General features: G+C 42.3%; 1 protein-coding gene across 4 annotated transcripts in view; it reads right to left on the bottom strand.

Moving 5' to 3' along the window:
• Positions 1-18,878, bottom strand: part of LOC105490991 (SIN3 transcription regulator family member A) — an 88,459-nt gene that overhangs the window by 29,541 nt on the left and 40,040 nt on the right. For 3 of the 4 annotated variants that reach the window (XM_011757041.3, XM_011757039.3, XM_011757040.3), the window contains exons 4-12: positions 15,690-15,796; positions 14,246-14,528; positions 12,975-13,226; positions 11,616-11,768; positions 11,316-11,471; positions 8,783-8,872; positions 3,873-3,991; positions 2,432-2,642; positions 1,756-1,872 (exon numbers count right to left, since the gene is read on the bottom strand). In XM_011757041.3, coding sequence (XP_011755343.1) covers positions 1,756-1,872; positions 2,432-2,642; positions 3,873-3,991; positions 8,783-8,872; positions 11,316-11,471; positions 11,616-11,768; positions 12,975-13,226; positions 14,246-14,528; positions 15,690-15,796 — 1,488 coding nt within the window. The remainder of the gene's footprint in view (positions 1-1,755; positions 1,873-2,431; positions 2,643-3,872; positions 3,992-8,782; positions 8,873-11,315; positions 11,472-11,615; positions 11,769-12,974; positions 13,227-14,245; positions 14,529-15,689; positions 15,797-18,878) is intronic. The other variant, XM_071100959.1, reaches the window with a different exon arrangement.

The following is an 18,878-nucleotide window of genomic DNA, read 5'->3' as shown; positions in this document are numbered from 1 at the left end:
TGCAACTACTTATAAATGCTGGGGCAAAGATGGCCAACCACCTGCCAGTGGCCAGGCAGCATGTGGCTCTTAATTAAAAACACACCAGAAACAGCTGAAGCAAGTGTGAGGATGGAAAGCTGGCAAAGAGCTAAAAGAGTACTTAAAAAAACAAAAACAAGATACCTATCCATACAAATAAGCACAGCCAGTCAATTTAATGTAATAGATACACTAAATAGGATACATGTCATTTTACCTCTTTAGACAAACCAGACTTCCCTTTTTTAAAATGATAATGTAAACCAGACATATAAACACATTGGGGATTTTGAGCCCACTTTCAGTAGTCCCCCTCCTGATACAGGTGGTATGGGGCCCTCTACCACCTCATTTATTCACTCCACTCTTCCCTTCCTAACTACTTCAAAATAAAGTTCCTGGGACAGGCGCAGTGGCTCACGCTTGTAATCCCAGCACTTTGGGAGGCCAAGGCAGGTGGGTCACTTGAGGTCAGGCGTTCAAGACCAGCCTGGCCAACATGGTGAAACCCGTCTCCACTAACAATACAAAAAAAATTAGCCGGGTGTAGTGGCATGCACCTGTAGTTCCAGCTACTTGGGAGGCTGAGGCAGGATAATGGCTTAAACTCGTGAGGCAGAGGTTGCAGTGAGCCGAGATCACACCACTGCACTCCAGCCCGGGTGACAGAGCAATACTCTGTCTTTAAAAAAAAAAAAAAAAAAAAAAGGCCCTAATTTAACCTTCTTTCAAAAGGAGCCAATCAGGCCAGGTATGGTGGCTCATGTCTGTAATCCCAGCACTTTGGGAGGCCAGGGTGGGATGATCACTTGGGCCCAAGAGTTTGAGACCAGCCTGGGTAATGTAGTAAACACTGTCTCTGTAAAAAAACAAAAAATTAGCCGCAGGGGGTGGGAGGCAAGGGGAGGGAGAGCATTAGGACAAATACATAATGCATGTGGGGCTTAAAACCTAGATGACGAGTTGATAGGCGCAGCAACCCCCATGGCACATGTATATTTATGTAATAAACCTGTACGTTCTGCACATGTATCCCAGAATTTAAAGTTAAAAAAAAAAAAAAAAAAATAGCCAGGCATGGTAGCACATGCCTGTAGTCCCAGTGACTTGGTGGTGGGCAGGGGTGGGGGTCTGAGTGGGAGGGTCATACTTGAGCCTGGAAGGTTGAGGCTGCAATGAACTGTGATTGTGCCACTGCACTGCAGCTTGGGCAACAGAATGAGACCCTGTCTCAAAAAAAACAAAACAAAACAAAACAAAGCAATCAATACCAGAAACATGAAAGAAAAATTCCAGTTCTCATAACAGAGCTGGTTTACTAACCATGGCAAGATACTTGCTAAGGGTAATGATACATACAGATCTTAAATAATTTAAAAACAGTTTCAAGAAAGTACTATAAACCTTAGGATGCTGATTTTCTTCACCATGTAAAACACAATAATCTTAAAATGCCATGCAAAATCAAAAGAACTATTATTCAGTCATCAATGGACCATTTCAGTTAAAAGGGCTAGCTAAAGTGGCCTAGATAAGTCACATTTGCCATAAAACATGTACTAATATATTTGACCAATGCACAAAGCATGGAAAGTACCACAACAAGCATTTACCACAGAAGAATGTGAGCCTCTGGCTCTTCCATCTTAATACCCCTCAGAGATAGGTATTAAGATAGTCTTTCACTGAGCATCTCCCATATCCCCCAACTTCAAATGCCAAAGAAGCTTGTACCTCAAAGCGCTCATCTTCACAACGATAAATATGTTCTTCATATTGAGTCTTCTTGGAACTCACAAAGGTGGAGTCCTCAGACCACGAAGGGAAGGAAACCCAGGTATCATTTAAAACCTTTGGGTAGAAGAAGAGAGACTGAAACAAAAGCCTAAAACAGCTTTCTGGTGATTAAGCATTCTCAATAAAAAGACAAAACTCTAGCGGAGAAATAGGCAACTAACATTACTTCACAAATTTCACCTTTAGCAAGTTTACAAAAAGGTATTAGTAAGAAAAGCGTTCTGAATATATGCGGAAATATAATTCCAGTGCTTTGGGAGGATGAAGCGGAAGATCACTTGAGCGCAGAAGGAGTGACCCCATCTTTACAAAACTAAAAACTTCTATTTTTACATTTTTAGCTGGGTGTGAAGGCATGTGTAAGTCCCAGGTACTTGGGAGGATCATTTGAGCCCAGTAGGTTGAGGCGCTTTGAGCACTCCAGCCTGGGTGACAAAACAAAATCCTGTCTCAAAAACAAACAAAAAAGTAGAAAACATTTTTTTAAAAAAAAGGACTAAAAGCATTCTTAATTTCATCATTCATATAAATTCTCAATCCTTGGTACCACCACTCCCTTCTGGAAAAAGCTGAGGACCCAGGGCTGATCCTTGTTAGGGAAGGAAGGCCTTACCTCTTTACAGAGAGGAGTCCTTCCTGTACACTTGGGCTGCTGGTAACTCTTTGGTAAGGCTCGATAGCTGGAGCCCAATCGTTTACAAGAAGCATAATCTATCTCCATAGCAATGCCCTCTGTGGCTCGTTCCTTTGGATAAGTTTCCAGATGTACAGACTCCTTATAGCCCAGAAAGTTTTTAAACCAATTAAACAACTCAGGGAATTTCCTGAAGAATCAAACCAAAAAGTGACAAGCAATTAGGGGCATGATGCAGTTATCCTGAGGTATGACTACTACCACCTGGTTTTAGCAGATCAGAAATCTGCTACCAGGGACAAATTATTTCCTGCCTAAGAAGAATTGCTTCTGAGCATTTGGTTTCCCCTTTTTCTAATAAAATACTCTCAGATCAGTTAAAGTGGTGATAAAAGAGTTGTACCGAAACCAGGCAAAATAACAAACCATTCTTTTGATCAAGAATATTGCTTTAGGCCGGGCGCAGTGGCTCACGTCTATAATCCCAGCACTTTGGGAGGCCGAGGCGGGCGGATCACGAGGTCAGGAGATCAAGATCATCCTGGCTAACATGGTGAAACCCCGTCTCTAATAAAAATACAAAAAATTAGCCAGGTGTGGTGGCGGTCGCCTGTAGTCCCAGCTACTCGGGAGGCGGAGGTAGGAGAATGGTGTGAACCTGAGAGGCGGAGCTTGCAGTGAGCCGAGACTGCGCCACTGCTCTCCAGCCTGGGTGACAGAGCGAGACTCCATCTCAAAAAAAAAAAAAAAAAGAAAAAAAATATTGCTTTAATGTTCACATAATTCTTAGGCTGTCAAATATAGTAAAGATTCCAGGCTCGGCGTGGTGGCTCACGCCTGTAATCCCAGCACTTTGGGAGGCCGAGGCAGGTGGATTACCTGAGGTCAGGAGTTCTAGACCAGCCTGGCCAACATGGTAAAACCCCCATCTCTACTAAAAAAAGTACAAAAATTAGCCGGGTGTGTGGTGACAGTAGGTCAAAGTAGGAGAATCACTTGAACCCAGGAGGCAGAAGTTGCAGTGAGCCAAGATTGCGCCATCACACTCTAGCCTGGGGAACAAGAGTGAGACTTCGTCTCAAAGAAAAAAAAAAGAAATAATAATAATAATAATAATGATAATAATTTTTTTTAAAATTCCAGAACTCTGGGAGAGATTTTTCTTGATAAACATCCAGCACTGGTCAAAAGATCAGGAAACCACTAGTCTTGGCCATTAGTCAATAAATACTTAATGCCCTCACTATTTTCTCATCTCTAGAGTTAGACTAGAAGACTTCTTAGGACTCTTTTGGCACTAACATTTGAGTCAACTGACCTATCTCAAGTAAATTAACTTTGCCTATCACATACTCTCACAAATCAAATATTACCTGGCCTCCATATCATGAATCAGGGCTGAGCCCCTCACTTCACTTACCCCAGGAAAGGAGAAACTAGTTGCACAAGCTCAGCACGAGAGATCACCTCCTGGTTAAAAATAACAAGACAGCGCAGGAAATTTTCATAGGCTTCTGCACTCCGAAGAGCCTTTCGGACCTTATGGAGACAACAGGAAGAAAAACAGTTTTTGTTTTTCTTAAAGTGGGGAATTGAAAAGGGCCTTGCTCTGTCACCTAGGATGGAGTGCAGTGGTGTAATCTCAGCTCACTGCAGCCTCCCACCCTCAACCTCCCAAAGAACTGGGACTACAGGTGGGAGCCACCATGCCTGGCTAATTTCTAAATTTTTTGTAGAGATGAGGTCATATATGGCCCAGGCTGTCCTGTCATTAGTTTTTAAAAATTGGGGAAATCTGTGGCTGCGCGTGGTGGCTCATGCCTATAATCCCAGCACTTTGGGAGGCCAAGGTGGGTGGATCACTGGAGGCCAGGACTTCGAGAATAGACTGGACAACATGCTGAAACCCTGTCTCTACTAAAAATACAAAAATTAGCCAGGCATGATGGCACATGCCTCTAATTCCAGGTACTCGGGTGGCTGAGTGAAACATGAGAATCACTTGAACCCGGGAGACAGAGGTTGCAGTGAGCTGGGATAATGCCACTGTACTCCAGCGTGGGTGACAGAGCAAGACGCTGTCTCATAAGTAAAAAAATAAAATAAAAATGGGAAATTTGAACTGATATTTTATGATGCTAAGTAATCAATGTTAGTTTTTTTAGATGTGACGATGATTATGTTTGCAAAAAGGAGGTTTTTTTTGGTTTTGTTTTGTTTTTTAAACGCAGTCCAGCTCTGTTGCTCAGGCTGAAGTGCAGTGGTGCGATCTCAGCTCATTGCAACCTCTGCCTCCTGGGTTCAACCAATTCTCCTGCCTCAGCCTCCTAAGTAGCTGGGATTGATTACAGGCATGTGCTGCTACACCCAGCTAATTTTTGTATTTTTAGTAGAGACGAGGTTTCACCATATTGGCCAGGGTAGTCTCAAACTCCTGACCGTAAGTGATCCACCCGTCTTCACCTCCCAAAGTGCTGGGATTATAGGCATGAGCCATCGTACCTGGCCACAAAAAGGAGTCATTTTTAAAAGAAACTTACTAAAATATGTATGGATGAAATAATATATCTGCAATTTGTCTCCAAATAAACTGGGATGGGTGGGAATATATATGAAACAAACACACCGGCTAGGATTGGGAACTGCAAAAGCTGGATGGTAGGTACGTGAGGAATCATTTTACTATTCTCTTTACGCATGTTCAAAATTTTCCAGCTGGGCACGGTGGCTCACGCCTATAATCCCAGCACTTTGGGAGGCTGAGGAGGGTGGATCACCTGAGGTCAGGAGTTCGAGACCAGCCTGGCCAACATAATGAAATGCCATTCTACTAAAAAAAAAAAAAAAAAAAAAAAAATTAGCTCAGCGTGGTGGCGGGCACCTATAGTCCCAGCAACTTGGGAGGCCGAGGCAGGAGAATCGCTTGAACCCGGGAGGCAGAAGTTGCAGTGAGCCGAGATCGCGCCACTGTACTCCAGCCCAGGCAATAAGAGTGAAACTCCGTCTTAAAAAAAAAAAAAAAGAAAAAAAAAATTACCGTAGTAACAATTTAAAAAATGAGATCTCGGAGTATACCTTCTCATATGCTTGATTCTCCAGACCATATCAGAATTACCCCGGCTTTTGTTGCCTCTTTTTTTTTTTTCAGACGGAGTTTCACTATTGTTGCCCGGGCTGGTGTGCAATGGTGTGATCTCGGCTCACTGCAACCTCCGCCTCCCAGGTTCAAGCAATTCTCCTGCCTCAGCCTCCCGAGTAGCTGGGATTATAGGCGTCTGCCACAATGCCCAGCTAATTTTTTTTTTTTTGTATTTTTAGTAGAGAGGCAGTTTCACCATGTTGGCCTTAAACTCCTGACCTCAGGTGATCCACCCACCTCGGCCTCCCGAAATGCTGGGATTACAGGCGTGAGCCACTGTGCCCAGCCTGTTGCCTCTCTTAACACATGTTTATAGCAAGAATCTTTGCCAAGATTGTTTTAAACTCTGGTAATCTGGAATAATGCTCTCTTAAGATACTTCTGTCCTCTGATCTGGTCTTTTTTCTTCCTCTATTTACAGTATTGAGCATCTTAATACCAAAAACCCAAAAATGATCAATGGCATAGACAAAGCAAAACTAGCCTAGCCAGATTACCAATCTGGGGCTTCAGTTCCAAAGTAAATATTTAGCACTGTGATCCTTTGGTGAAGACCACAGACTGCCACCAAACCAAGTGGCTTACCAGCAACCCCTGCTCCAGACTTCCGTATGCTTTTCGTTAACTATTCATCAGTAGACACTATATGGAATCTAGACTTTTAAAGCTAAAGATAAAAGAGCACTGTACCTGTTATACTGTATACCCTATTTACCTTTACTTTTTATTAGCTTTTAAACATACACAAAAGTAGACAGAAATATAACAAACCTATGTACTCAACCCTAACCTCAATGATCTATAGTATATTTTGTTTCATTTATACTCATTTCTCCTACCACTGCATTTTAAACCAAATTCCAGACATTTCATCTAGATATAGTATATATGTTTAAGAAAAAGTACTAAGAAAATGCTATTAAAGGACAGGGCGCAGTGACTCACACCTGTAAAACTAACACTTTGGGAAGCCAAGGCAGGCAGATCACCTAAGGTCAGGAGTTCCAGACAGCCTGGCCAACAGAGTGAAACCCTGTCTCTACTAAACATACAAAAATTAGCTGGGTGTGGTGGTGGGCACCTATAATCCCAGGTACTCGGAAGGCTGAGGAAGGAGGATTGCGTGAACCCGGGTGGGGGGGAGGTTGTGGTGAGTCAAGATGGCGCCATTGTACTCCAGCCTCAGCAATGGAGTGAGATTGTCTCAAAAAAAAACCATTACTCTTAGAAATTAACTTATTTTCAGAAGATTCCTTAAGGCAAGGCATGGTGGCTCATGCCTGTAATCTCAACACTTTGGGAGGCCAATGCTGAGGCTAAAGGAGGAGGACTGCCTGAGCCCAGGAGTCTGAGACCAGCCAGGGCAAAACAGTGAGACCCCCCCCTCTCCAAAAAAATTTTAAACATTAGCTGAGTGTGGTGGTGTGTACCTGTAAGTCCCAGCTACTCAGGAGGGTGAGAAGGATCACTTGAGCCCAGGAGTTCCAGGCTGTAGTAAGCTATGAAAGCACCACTGAGTTCCAGCCTGGGTGACAGAGCGAGACCATCTCTTAAATAAAAAAGGCCAGGTGTAGTGGCTCACACCTGTAATCCCAGCACTTTGGGAGGTGAAGGTGGGCGGATCACCTGAGGTCAGGAGTTCAAGACCACCCTGGCCAACACAGTGAAACCCCATCTCTACCAAAAATATAAACATTAGCCAGGCGTTGTGGCAGGCGCCTGTAATGCTAGCTACTTGGGAGGCTGAAGCAGGAGAATCGCTTGAACCCAGGAGGTGGAGGTTGCAGTGAGCTAAGATCACACCACTTTACTCCAGCCTGGGCAATAACAGCGAGACTCCGTCTATAAAAAAACAACGCAAAAATGTAAAAAAGATTCCTTAATAGCATCTAATATTGAGTCTGTACTAAGTTCAATTGCCTAATTAATATCTTAAAAATTGGCTATTGGCCAGGTGTGGTGGCTCACACCTGTAATCCCAGCACTTTGGAAGGCTGAGGTAGGTGGATCACTTGAGGTCAGGAGTTCAAGACTAGTCTGGCCAACGTGGTGAAACCCTGTCTCTACTAAAAACACAAAAATCAGCTGGGCACAGTGGCAGGCGCCTGTAGTCCCAGCTGTTTGTGAGGCTGACGCTGGAGAATCGCTTGAGCCGGGGAGGCGGTAAGCCAAGATCGCACCATTGCACTCCAAGCTGGGCAACAGAGCAAGCTCTGTCTCAAAAATAAAAATAAAAATAAACTGATGTTTAAATGCAGAATCCAAAGTCTGCATGTCACATTTGGCTTATATATTTCTTAATTCTTAATTTACAACAGCTCTCCTTCCCCACCCTTTTCTTGACATTCATTGGTTGTGATCTAGACTTCTACACTTGTCTAAAAGCACCAACCGCCCAAGCAGAGTTTGGTAATGGTTCACATCAGAGCTAAGAACTCAACACTCTTGCAGGATTCTCCTGCAAAAAGCTCACACAGGCACGGCAGACAGAAAGAGATTAGGAGATACCAATCAAGGAGATGTTAAATCATCTGCTCTTCTGCAAAACCCAAGAGGCACAAAATAGAGTCAATCACCACAGATCAATCCAGGTTGATTTCTACCAGTGAGAAGTCCAACAGTTCCTTGAAGTCCATCAAGTTGACTCCAAGGAGCAAATCACACTTAAGTTTATGTGGCCAAACTAAGGCACCACACAACATCATTTATGCCAATAATCTCAACTCTGGTTGCTCATTAGAATCACCTGGGTAGCTTTGAAAACATGCAAGTAAATCACAATTCCCCTGAATGCTATATATATGCATACTACAAATAACTATTATAGCAATAAGATTACAAGTCATCTTAAATCCTCAAAAATTGGTACAGGCACTGGTACTACCTGCCACACAGACCCGGATATCTACAACAGCGAGCCCCAAACATCTTTCAAGAGAAACATAATACATTTTCTAAAAATCTGTCTTCTGCCCCAAACTGCTTCATAAAACCAAAGCAAACAATGCTACCATTTTTCTAGCTATGCTAATAGTACTAGCAGACTCAAAGGACTCACAACTGGGAAACTATGTTAAAAAACAGAAAGCCCTAATTAGTTTGACACCTTTAAAACAAAACCTTTGGGGGGATAAGATGATTTTCTTTTGGCATTAACAGGCACTATCAAATCTAACTCATCCATTACTCACCTTATCGAAAAATAACGATTCTGTTCCACCACCATGTTTGCTGGCATCTGTCATAGAAGAATCCTTTAGATTGAGCAGTTTGGGTTTCTTCTGCAAAAGAAAGATACAAACATGTGAGATTCAAAGAGTGGTTTTCTCTGAATTTTATTTTTGTCTGTTCAATGGTTTCAACACTGAAGCCACTGCTGATTAATAATCTGAAACAAATGAGAGAACTCTAACCAACTCACTCCATACCCTCTAAGATTTCTACTCATAAATGGTTTCAACACTGAAACCACTGCTGATTAATAATTTGAAACAAATGAGAGAACTCTAACCCACTCACTCCATACCCTCTAAGATTTGTACTCATATTTTCTATTTCAGTTTGCCTGTTAAGTTTCTTTCTCCAACAGAGGTTCAAAGATCATTCTACCCCGAAATGTTTTCTCCAAAAATCATCATGACATTACTGTGACAAACTTTTAGATCAGCCTTACTTTTTCTAGGGGCCCAAAGTAACTTCATTTAGACTCTAATGCCACTGTTTTGTTCTCCTACCAGTTGAGGGAGAAGAGGCTGTTTGTAAAAAGAGCTGGTGCACGTGGCCTGAAATTGACAGAAATCAATCTTTAACCCTGAATAATATTTCAATTAAAAATTTACTTAAAAAGCATAATTTGCTGGGCATGGGGGCTCACGCCTGTAATCCCAGTGCTTTGGGAGGTCAAGGTGGGCAGATCATGAGGTCAAGAGATTGAGACCATCCTGGCCAACATGGTGAAACCCCGTTTCTACTAAAAATACAAAAAAATCAGCTGGGCGTGGTGGTGTGCGCCTGTGGCTGAGACTACTCAGGAGGCTGAGACAGGAGAATCGCTTGAACCCGGGAGGCTCCATCTCAAAAAAAAAAGCATAATTTTTCTAATAGAAGAAATAACTATCTTGCCAGAAATATCCCCTCAGACTAATTTAATATTGTTCTTTTAAAGGGAACCAACAGGCCATGATATAATCCTGTCAAGCAAGAAGTTACTTTTGAAATCCACCACTTACTCTCTACGAAGAAATGCACAAACTTGGTGAGAAGTAGCACATTTACCTTGGCTATCTCAGAGTATACTTTCTTAAGAGCCGCAGCCTCTGCTTACACTGCCTATGCAGAAAGTAGGTGGAGAATTGTAAGCCCCCACTATATTCTTTCCACCTGTAGGTAATCAAGAGTGGGAGGACGTAAATCCAAGCATGGAGTGTATCTACTGAGCTGATTCTTGCTACCCATGTAACTAATTCTCTTTACTGAAGTGAAGAAATAGAAACCATTATTATGTTCAACTTGATTTCAAAAGAAACCATGACAAACACTAATGAAAAAGGATACTTCAAAAGTGTCAGTAACACCTAGTATGTGAGACCTTGTAGTCAGTCACTTACTATTTATCAGTCACCTCTTACTATTAGAGGATAGAAACACCTCTTACTATTAGAAACTTTTGTCATTATTTAATTCTGCAGACACATCTATCTCTTCCATATTACATATTGCTTTGAAATTCACTGAAGAATTCAACATTCAATACATATAACTAGCCCTCTCCCTATCATAGCTGTGTTACATCAAAGAAGGGAGCAAGCTGTGCTTTCTGCAGACGGACCATCAGTGTTAAATGTAATAAAAAACATCATGTAATGGATTACTAATAGGAGTTTAAGACTTCCCTATGCTACAGCCCAAAGGTCCTGCCTTGGAGATTAGATGATACAGATAAGATCTGGTAACCCAACAAAGAACTCTGACCAGGACAGGGTTCTAGACCAAAGAGACCTCAAAAAGCACACGCACTCTACTCACAAGAGGACCTCAGAGATCATTTATTTCTGAAATAATTCTCAAACTCAAGAATGTTCTTTCTTAACACAAGGCAGATTTAAAGCATCAAATAAGAAGGGGCCAGGCACGGTGGCTCATGCCTGTAATTCCAGCACTTTGGGAGGCCAAGGCGGGTGGAACTCCTGACCTCAGGAGTTCAAGACCAGCCTGGCCAACATGGCGAAACTTCATCTCTACTAAAAATGCAAAAATTAGCTGGGTGTGGTGGCACACGCCTGTAGTCCCAGTTACTCAGGAGGCTGAGGCAGGAGAACGGCTTGAACCCAGGAGGCAGAGGTTGCAGTGAGCCGAGATCATGCCACTGCACTCCAGTCTGGGTGACAGAGCGAGACTCTGTCTCAAAAAAAAAAGAAGTAAAAAAAATTTTAAGTATTGGAAATTCTTAGTAGCAACCAAAACATTAAAGAAATGGCAGCTCATTGCAAAGAAGATAATAAAGAATTCAAAAACGTACAGTAATCCAAGCAATCAATGTTATTCTAATACTCTTTTGTAAAGCCAGATAAACTTTGCACTGAGTTTCTGTGACACATACTAACTTGCTCCAAATATCAAGGACCCAACTGTTAACGCACTTAAGAACACGTGACCACCCCTAGCGTACCTCTCCCTTAGAATTGCTTGTGAGTGTCAAAATGAGCAGCTGCTGCCCATTCTCACCTTAACTGGAGGCGTGGTTCCTGTAGGGTGTCTGCGGATCTGGCAGCCATTCTGGCTGGGCCTCTGCGGCTTGTTGTTCAGTTGGGGCTTCTTGACAGTGCCTCCATGATCATTTCTCACAGAATCAACCTTCTCAGCAGTTGTTTTGCTTAAAAGCTGATTAAGACACATGAAAGAGATTAATGCTCTTATCAAAGTAAACAAATATCATCTAGGAAAAGTCCCCTTCTGAGCACAGTTTTCCAACTTCTCTAAGATAATAATAATAAATAGTGTAATTCTTACAAAAAAAAAACATACCACGGAGCTGTTGGCATCTGGTAGGAATTGTCCAAACTCTGACAACAAATCTTCCTGGTTTTTAAAGAGACGAGCAACCTGGGCATACACCTCCTGCTCTGTCAACGCTGGAGTGTAGTTTCCTCCAGCTTCCTTGGCATTTCTCTGCTCTTTCTGAGGAATTGCAAATGAAGAGATCACATTAAAGGGCTACTGTTTTGAGTCGCTCATCTTTGCACACTTTCTGGAATCACTGTTATCTATTCAGGCTGCATGTAAGAAGAAAGTCTATGTTCTCAGCACCCGTTCTGACCACAAACGAAAATTTCAAGTTGAGAAAAAAGTGCAAGATGGTGGATGACAATTCCTTTCAAAACTAGGGTAGTAAATTTTTTTGAGATGGAGTTTCACTCTTGCTGCTCAGGCTGGAGTGCACTCATCTCGGCCTCCCAAAGTGCTGGGATTACAGGTGTGAGACACCATGCCCGGCCTAGGGCAATAAATATTAATGCCCAGGGGACCACTACCAACTGATAAAACCTTAGAAATTTCTCCTCCTCCTACTGTAGATTAACTAGACTAAATAAGTCACCATCTAACTGTCCCAGATAAAACAGAGTTTCATTTCATGGGACAGTGACTAAAAATCCTGACTGAGGCCAGGCGCAGTGGCTCACACCTATAATCCCAGCACTTTGGGAGGCCATGGCGGGCAGATCACCTGAGGTCAGGAGTTTGAGACCAGCCTGGCGAATATATTGAAACCCCATCTCTACTAAAAATACAACAAATCACTTGAACCCAGGAGGTGGAGGCTGCAGTGAGCCGACATTGCACCACTGCACTCCAGCCTAGGCAAAAAGAGCAAAACTCTGTCTTAAAAAAAAATCCTAAATGAATGTTGCAGGGCAATCAAGTCAGGCAAATAAAACTGGCTTTATAGCATGGGTGTGGTGGCTCACACCTGCAATCCCAGCACTTTAGGAGGCCGAGGCAGGCGGATCACAAGGTCAGGAGTTCGAGACCAGCCTAGCCAACATAGTGAAATCCCATCTCTACTAACAATACAAAAAATTAGCTGGGCATGGTGGCAGGTGCCTGTAATCCCAGTTACTAGGGAGGCTAAGGCAGGAGAATCACTTGAACCTGGAGGCGGAGGTTGCAGTGAGCCGAGATCGCACCACTGCACTCCAGCCTGGGTGACAGTGCAAGACTCCCTCTCAAAAAACAAACAAACAAAAACACTGGCTTTATAAACACGCATGGTAGTTTCTAACTGGCTAATTTCCAGTATGAATTAATGGACACAATAATGGTTACTTAAGTTGTTCTTTGACTAGATGGCCTGATTAAGACAAGCTGAATGGATACTCTTCTTACCTGATATGTGTGCAAAATCTCCAGGAATGCTTTGTAGATGTCTGGTTGGCCCTGGAATCTGTTCTTGATCTTATTAACATAGTTGATGGCATGATTAAATTCCACAGGTTGATTGTTCTGCAAGGATGGGGCCGTTCCCAATGAGATTGTCACTGGTGTGTGAGGCTGGACCGGCGGAGAACGTGGGGATGCATACGGTGGAAGTGGGGGAGTCTGCTGACTGGCAGGAGTATGTGCTTGTAGTTGGGAGGGCTAAAAAGAAAAAAAGTCTTTATTCTCCTCAGATGCATAGATGAGTTGATAGAAGGAAAGTTCAAACTGAAGAGAAACAAAGTGTCAACGTATATCCTTTATTTACTCACTCAGGCCAGGTCATTTTAGTCCTACACAAATCATACTGGGCAACAGTGGGAGTTGTAGAGAGTTTCAAACATGCTGATACAAATATCTCAGTCTCACATTTTCTAAATAAAATCTTAAAACTGGAGCCATCTCCAATTACAGTGAAGAATTTTTCATATGCAATGTTTTAGCTTAGTAGCTCAACAAGTACACATAGAAAAAATCTCATTCTACACAGCCTTTTGATGTCAACAAAAAGACACCTCAATTGTTGCAGCAGCTCCACATAGTCTTCTATGCCAACTCTGTCCTATAGAACTGAGATGATGGAAATGTCCTTTATTTGCACTGTCTTAAATATACAGCCACTAGCCACATGTGGTTACTGAGCACTTGAAAGCTAGTGCAAATGAAAAACTGATTTTAATTTAAATTTAAATAGTGCTATGTGGCTAGTGGCTACTGTGTCAGACAGTGTGGTTCTAGACCAAGAACACCCCATCTTCATCATCATCACCATCACTGTTCATTAGATCTTCTACTTAGCTTGATATAATCTGGTAAGTGAAATAACTTTCATAAAATAACCATGTGGGCAGTAGCACAATTTGACCATAAGAGGATGGTTTCTGTTTGTGCTATCAACTACTACTACACAAAGTCACCACCTGTTGGGATGTTCATGGTTTTATAAGCAGAAACTGTAAAGAGAAAGACCTTGAAAATTGTTGCTGTGTTGATTTAAATAGATATCTAAGTGGTGTGTAAATGTGAACCATGTTATAGTGAAGTGACTACTGCATTTTTCTCTGATGAAATCTTTGTAACCTTGTGTCTCAGTATCTAAGTCTTATATAAAGGGGAAATGTCAAAGGAAGGTACTTTCTAGGGATGCATTCACATTGATGCAATATTTTCCAAGTGCTCACCTTGCTGACTTTGGCAGGTGGGGGCTGAGGAGCTGGCTGGGCAGGAGCTGGGGCTGACTGGGTTGAAGGCTGGGAAGGATGTTGGGGTGGTGGTTGAGGCTGGGGCTGGATGCCATGGGTGGGAATCTGATGAACCTGGCCAGGAGTTGTCACATTCACCATGTCATTGGTCTGCACCTCAATTTTGTAGCCAGGGGGCAAGAAGGTGTTGAATCCCATTATCAGATCGGGGTGGCCTTTGAATAGCTGGGACACACGACTAATCACTCCTGGGGTGTCGATGCTAATAAAAAAACAAAAAGAAAAGTGATGAACTGTAAGCTTGACAAACACCCTGGTCATAAAAAATTTCATGTTTCTTTTTTCTTTTGAGATGGAGTCTCACTCTGTCACCCAGACTGGAGTGTAGTGGTGCGATCTTGGGATCCTGGCTCACTGCAACCTCCGCCTCCCAAGTTCAAGTGGTTCTCCTGCCTCAGCCTCCCAAGTAGCTGAGATTACAGACATGCGCCACCACACTCGGCTGATTTTTGTATTTTTAGTAGAGATGGGGCTTCACCATGTTGGCCAGGCTGGTCTCGAACTCCTGACCTCAGGTGATCCGCCCACCTCAGCCTCCCAAAGTGCTGGGATTACAGGCATGAGCCACCTCACTCAGCCAAAATTTCACTTTCTACTAGGTTTTCTCTAAACAGGAAAACAGATAATCTACGCATTTTAAAATTAACACACAAAGAACTCTGAGACTCAAAGATACTCGGCCACAATTTTTTTTTTTTTTTTGAAACAGAGTCTCATTCTGTTGCCCAGACTGGAATGCAGTAGTGTAATCTTGGCACACTACGGCCTCCGCCTCCCAGGTTCAAGCAATTCTCCTGCCTCAGCCTCCCATGTAGCTGGGATTACAGGCACCCACTACCATGCCCGGCTAATTTTTGTAGTGGTCAAAATTCTGAACAGAATATATGTTCATGGTAATAATCCTACCAAGCAGATACTCAGACAATACATAGAAAGCGACATATCCCAAACAAGATCCACTCTTTGATATATCAGTATATATCATTTCAGCACAAATCTACATTGTTCAGATGAGTTACAACAGTGAACCATGAGTACAACAGTTTACAACAGTGAACCAGGCAAGAATATAAGGGTATCTAAATCAATTCAGAAACCAAGTAGCCTAAATCACTACCAGTGCTACTTCCCTGATTGAGATAAAGCACTGAAAAACTTTAGTTAACAAAAATTTACCAATAAGGATAAAACAGTCTAGTGGCCATAATTTCCATCAATAAAGGAATGCATAAAATAAAGGCATGATTTTGAAAATTCAGCCGCAGAAAGGAGCGTCCTTTATCTTCCAGTAAATAAACTATCTTCTCCTTTCCAAAATCAATATGCCAGATACAAAGCTTGAGTACAATCACACATCTTTTACCTCTGAGATTTAAATTCCTTCATGATGTCAAGGAAATCATTGTAGACCTGAGGCTGACTACCAAATTGCAGCTTCACCTGGTCAAGATAAGACAGCGCATCCTCCACCTGAGGCAGGGATAAATATCAAGGTTATAAAAAGAAAGTAAACTCACAATTACAAAAAAAAAAATTATTTATGCCTAAGTATGCTTAACACAGTAAATAAAATAAAAATATATTAAATATATACTTAAAAGTTAGTATAGATGTCAGTAATAAACTCAAGCTTAAAATAATAATCAACTCATAAAGTCTGTAGCCTTGCCTTGGATAATTTTGAACAGAATGATCAGTAAAGAATAATTACAATGATATGTCATTTATTCATTAATTCATTTCACAAGTATCTACTAAACTGCAACATGCCAGGCCCAATGTGAGTACCAAGGATTCAATGACAAATAATTTGTAGCCCCTCGTCTACAGACGTTTGTTTGTATGTAGTCAGGAATCATAACACAGCGGGTAACCCAGTAACACTCAATGCCTGGAGATGACATGGGAAGGACACGTCTTCCCCACCAAAAAAAGTGAGGCTTCCCTAGGAGGTAATATATAAACTGAGACCTAAAGATGAGTATAAGCTAGCAAAAGTAAAGACCAGTGAAAAAAATCAAAGGCAGCAGCATGGGCAAAATCCTAGACAGGATACAATATGGGATATTTAGAAATCTGAAAAGTTTAGTTTGGCTGGAGGATCTGTAGTGAAGAGGAGCACTGGAAGGAAAAGTAACAAGATGAGACAGAAAAAAAAGCAGGATCTAGATTCTGAAAGGACTTGTAAATCTTGTGAAAAAGCAATTTAGATTTTTATCATCTGCATTTTCGTGTACGCAATTCGACTGCAGTGTTGAGAAAAAATAGGCACAAGAGCAGAAAAGACTGAAAGGAGGTAGGAAGACCAGTTATGCTACAACAATAACTGAACAACTCATGTGAAAACAGTGGCTTGAATTATAGTACTGGCCCAGAACAAGAGAGACAACTGCATAGATAAAACAGCTTGTTGGGTAGCAGAAGTGACAGGATTGGGTAACTGACTGAATAGGGGAGCTAAGGGAGAGCCAGCATTCAAAAGTGATCCACCACAGAGCACTGTGAGGAAGAAGAGGCCAGAGTGACTATCGGACCGATCAAAGCTCACATGCCACTGCATCCTGCACCCAGCACTTACATCCTTCCGCATCACCACCACACCCAAGAGAAAGCCTGAAGGGGATGCCAAAGGAGATACAGCCAAGGTGAACAACGACCCAGAGAAGATCTGCAACGTTGTCTGTTAAACCTGCTCCTCCAAAGCCAGAGCCCAACACTAAAAAGGCCCCTGCAGGCCGGGCGCGGTGGCTCACACCTGTAATCCCAGCACTTTGGGAGGCAGAGATGGGAGGCTCATCTGAGGTCAGGAGTTCAAGACCAGCCTGACCAACATGGAGAAACCCATCTCTACTAAAAATACAAAAATTAGCCAGGCAGGGTGGTGCATATCTGTAATGCCAACTACTTGGGAGGCTGAGGCAAGGGAATCACTTGAACCCAGGAGGTGGAGGTTGTGGTGAGTCGAGATCATGCCATTGCACATCAGCCTGGGCAAGAGCGAAATTCGGTCTCAAAAAAAAAAAAAAAAAAAAAAAGTTCCCTGCAAAGGAGAGCGAGGAGGTACCCAAAGGGAAAAAGGAAAATGCTGACACTGTCAGGGAAGGGATTAACCTTGCAGAAAATGGAGATGCCAAAACAGACCAGGCACAGAAAGCTGAAGGTACTGGAGATGCCAAGTGAAATGTGTGCATTTTTGGTAACTGTGTACTTCTAGTAACCATAAAATTTGAACTATAAAGTTATGAAGTTTGTAAATTTCGAAATACCATTGTTTAAATCAAGATTTTAAAAAATGCAGAATTTTGTTTTGCTTTTTCTAAAGCTGTGTTGTTAGCACACAGAACACTTCATTGTTGTTTTGGAGGGAAGGATCACAGGTCAGTAGAATGTCTTTGAAGCTGGACTGATGTGGGGAAAACACCTTTCCCTTCTAGTTTTGAGAGACTTCCTCTTGGCTTATAGGAGAAGAAATTCCCTGACTTTATTTATGTATTTATGTAGAGATGGAGTTTTGCTATTGTTGCCCAGGCTGGAGTGCAGTGGTGCAATCTCGGATCACTGTAACCTCTGCCTCCCAGGTTCAAGTGATTCTCTTGCCTCGGCCTCCTGAGTAGCTGCGGTTACAGGCGCCCTCCACCATGCCTGGCTAATTTTTGTATTTTTAGTACAGACGGGATTTCACCACATTGGCCAGGCTGGTCTCGAACTCCTGACCACAAGTGATCCGCCAGTCTCGGCCTCCCAAAGTCCTGGGATTACAGGCATGAGCCACCATACCCAGCCTAGATTCCCTGACTTTTGACACACAGGGCCACCTTGGCCCAAACACCTTGTGCGATGGAAAAACAAATTCATTTTTACATCCTGTTCTCCCTTCCCACCTTCACAGACTTAACTCCCTTATACCCAGACACCTGTTGGGACCTAACCCCCAGTAATTGGTTACCAGTGTGTGTCAGACAGTCAAACTTTCCAGTGATGCCACTGAAATGGCAGCCCTCAAAAGAGCAGTGGTTCCTTTTCTAGACTGTGGATCTTCAGATAAGTACTGCCATTTTCATTTCACTTCCTGAAAGTCAGGGTCGACTTGTGAAAAGCTGTTAAACAACACGCTAAATGTGAAATGTCAACCTTCACTCTAAACTTGCCCTGTTCAGAGCATCACATGAAGAATTCACTGGGTTTTATAGTGGCTTTTCGTGTTTTTTTTGGTAGTTCATTGTTAAGGATTGTCCATGTCCTGCCTGAAATACCATGACTGTTTATGGAAAGTATCTTTAAAGCCGGATACAGTTTGGCCTGGGGAGAAAAAAAAGTGACCTATCACAAAGAAGAACAGGTTGGAAAGGTTAAGCTATGAGTCTGATTTAGGACAGAGACACCCAAAAGAAATCCCCACTAGGTGTTTCCTATTTACTCTGAGATGAGTAAGTTTTTTTGGTGGTTTAATTGAAGCCTAAATATTTAAAATTATACAAAATATCAGGTTCAAGAAATTTCAGGAATAAATATTTGATGTGATTTAAGCCAGTCTTTTTCTTTTTTTTTGAGA

The sequence above is a fragment of the Macaca nemestrina genome, chromosome 7 (assembly GCF_043159975.1).
Source record: "Macaca nemestrina isolate mMacNem1 chromosome 7, mMacNem.hap1, whole genome shotgun sequence".
Lineage (NCBI taxonomy): Eukaryota > Metazoa > Chordata > Mammalia > Primates > Cercopithecidae > Macaca > Macaca nemestrina.
Note: the sequence above shows the minus strand (reverse complement) of the source record. Positions and strands in the feature narration are given on the sequence as shown.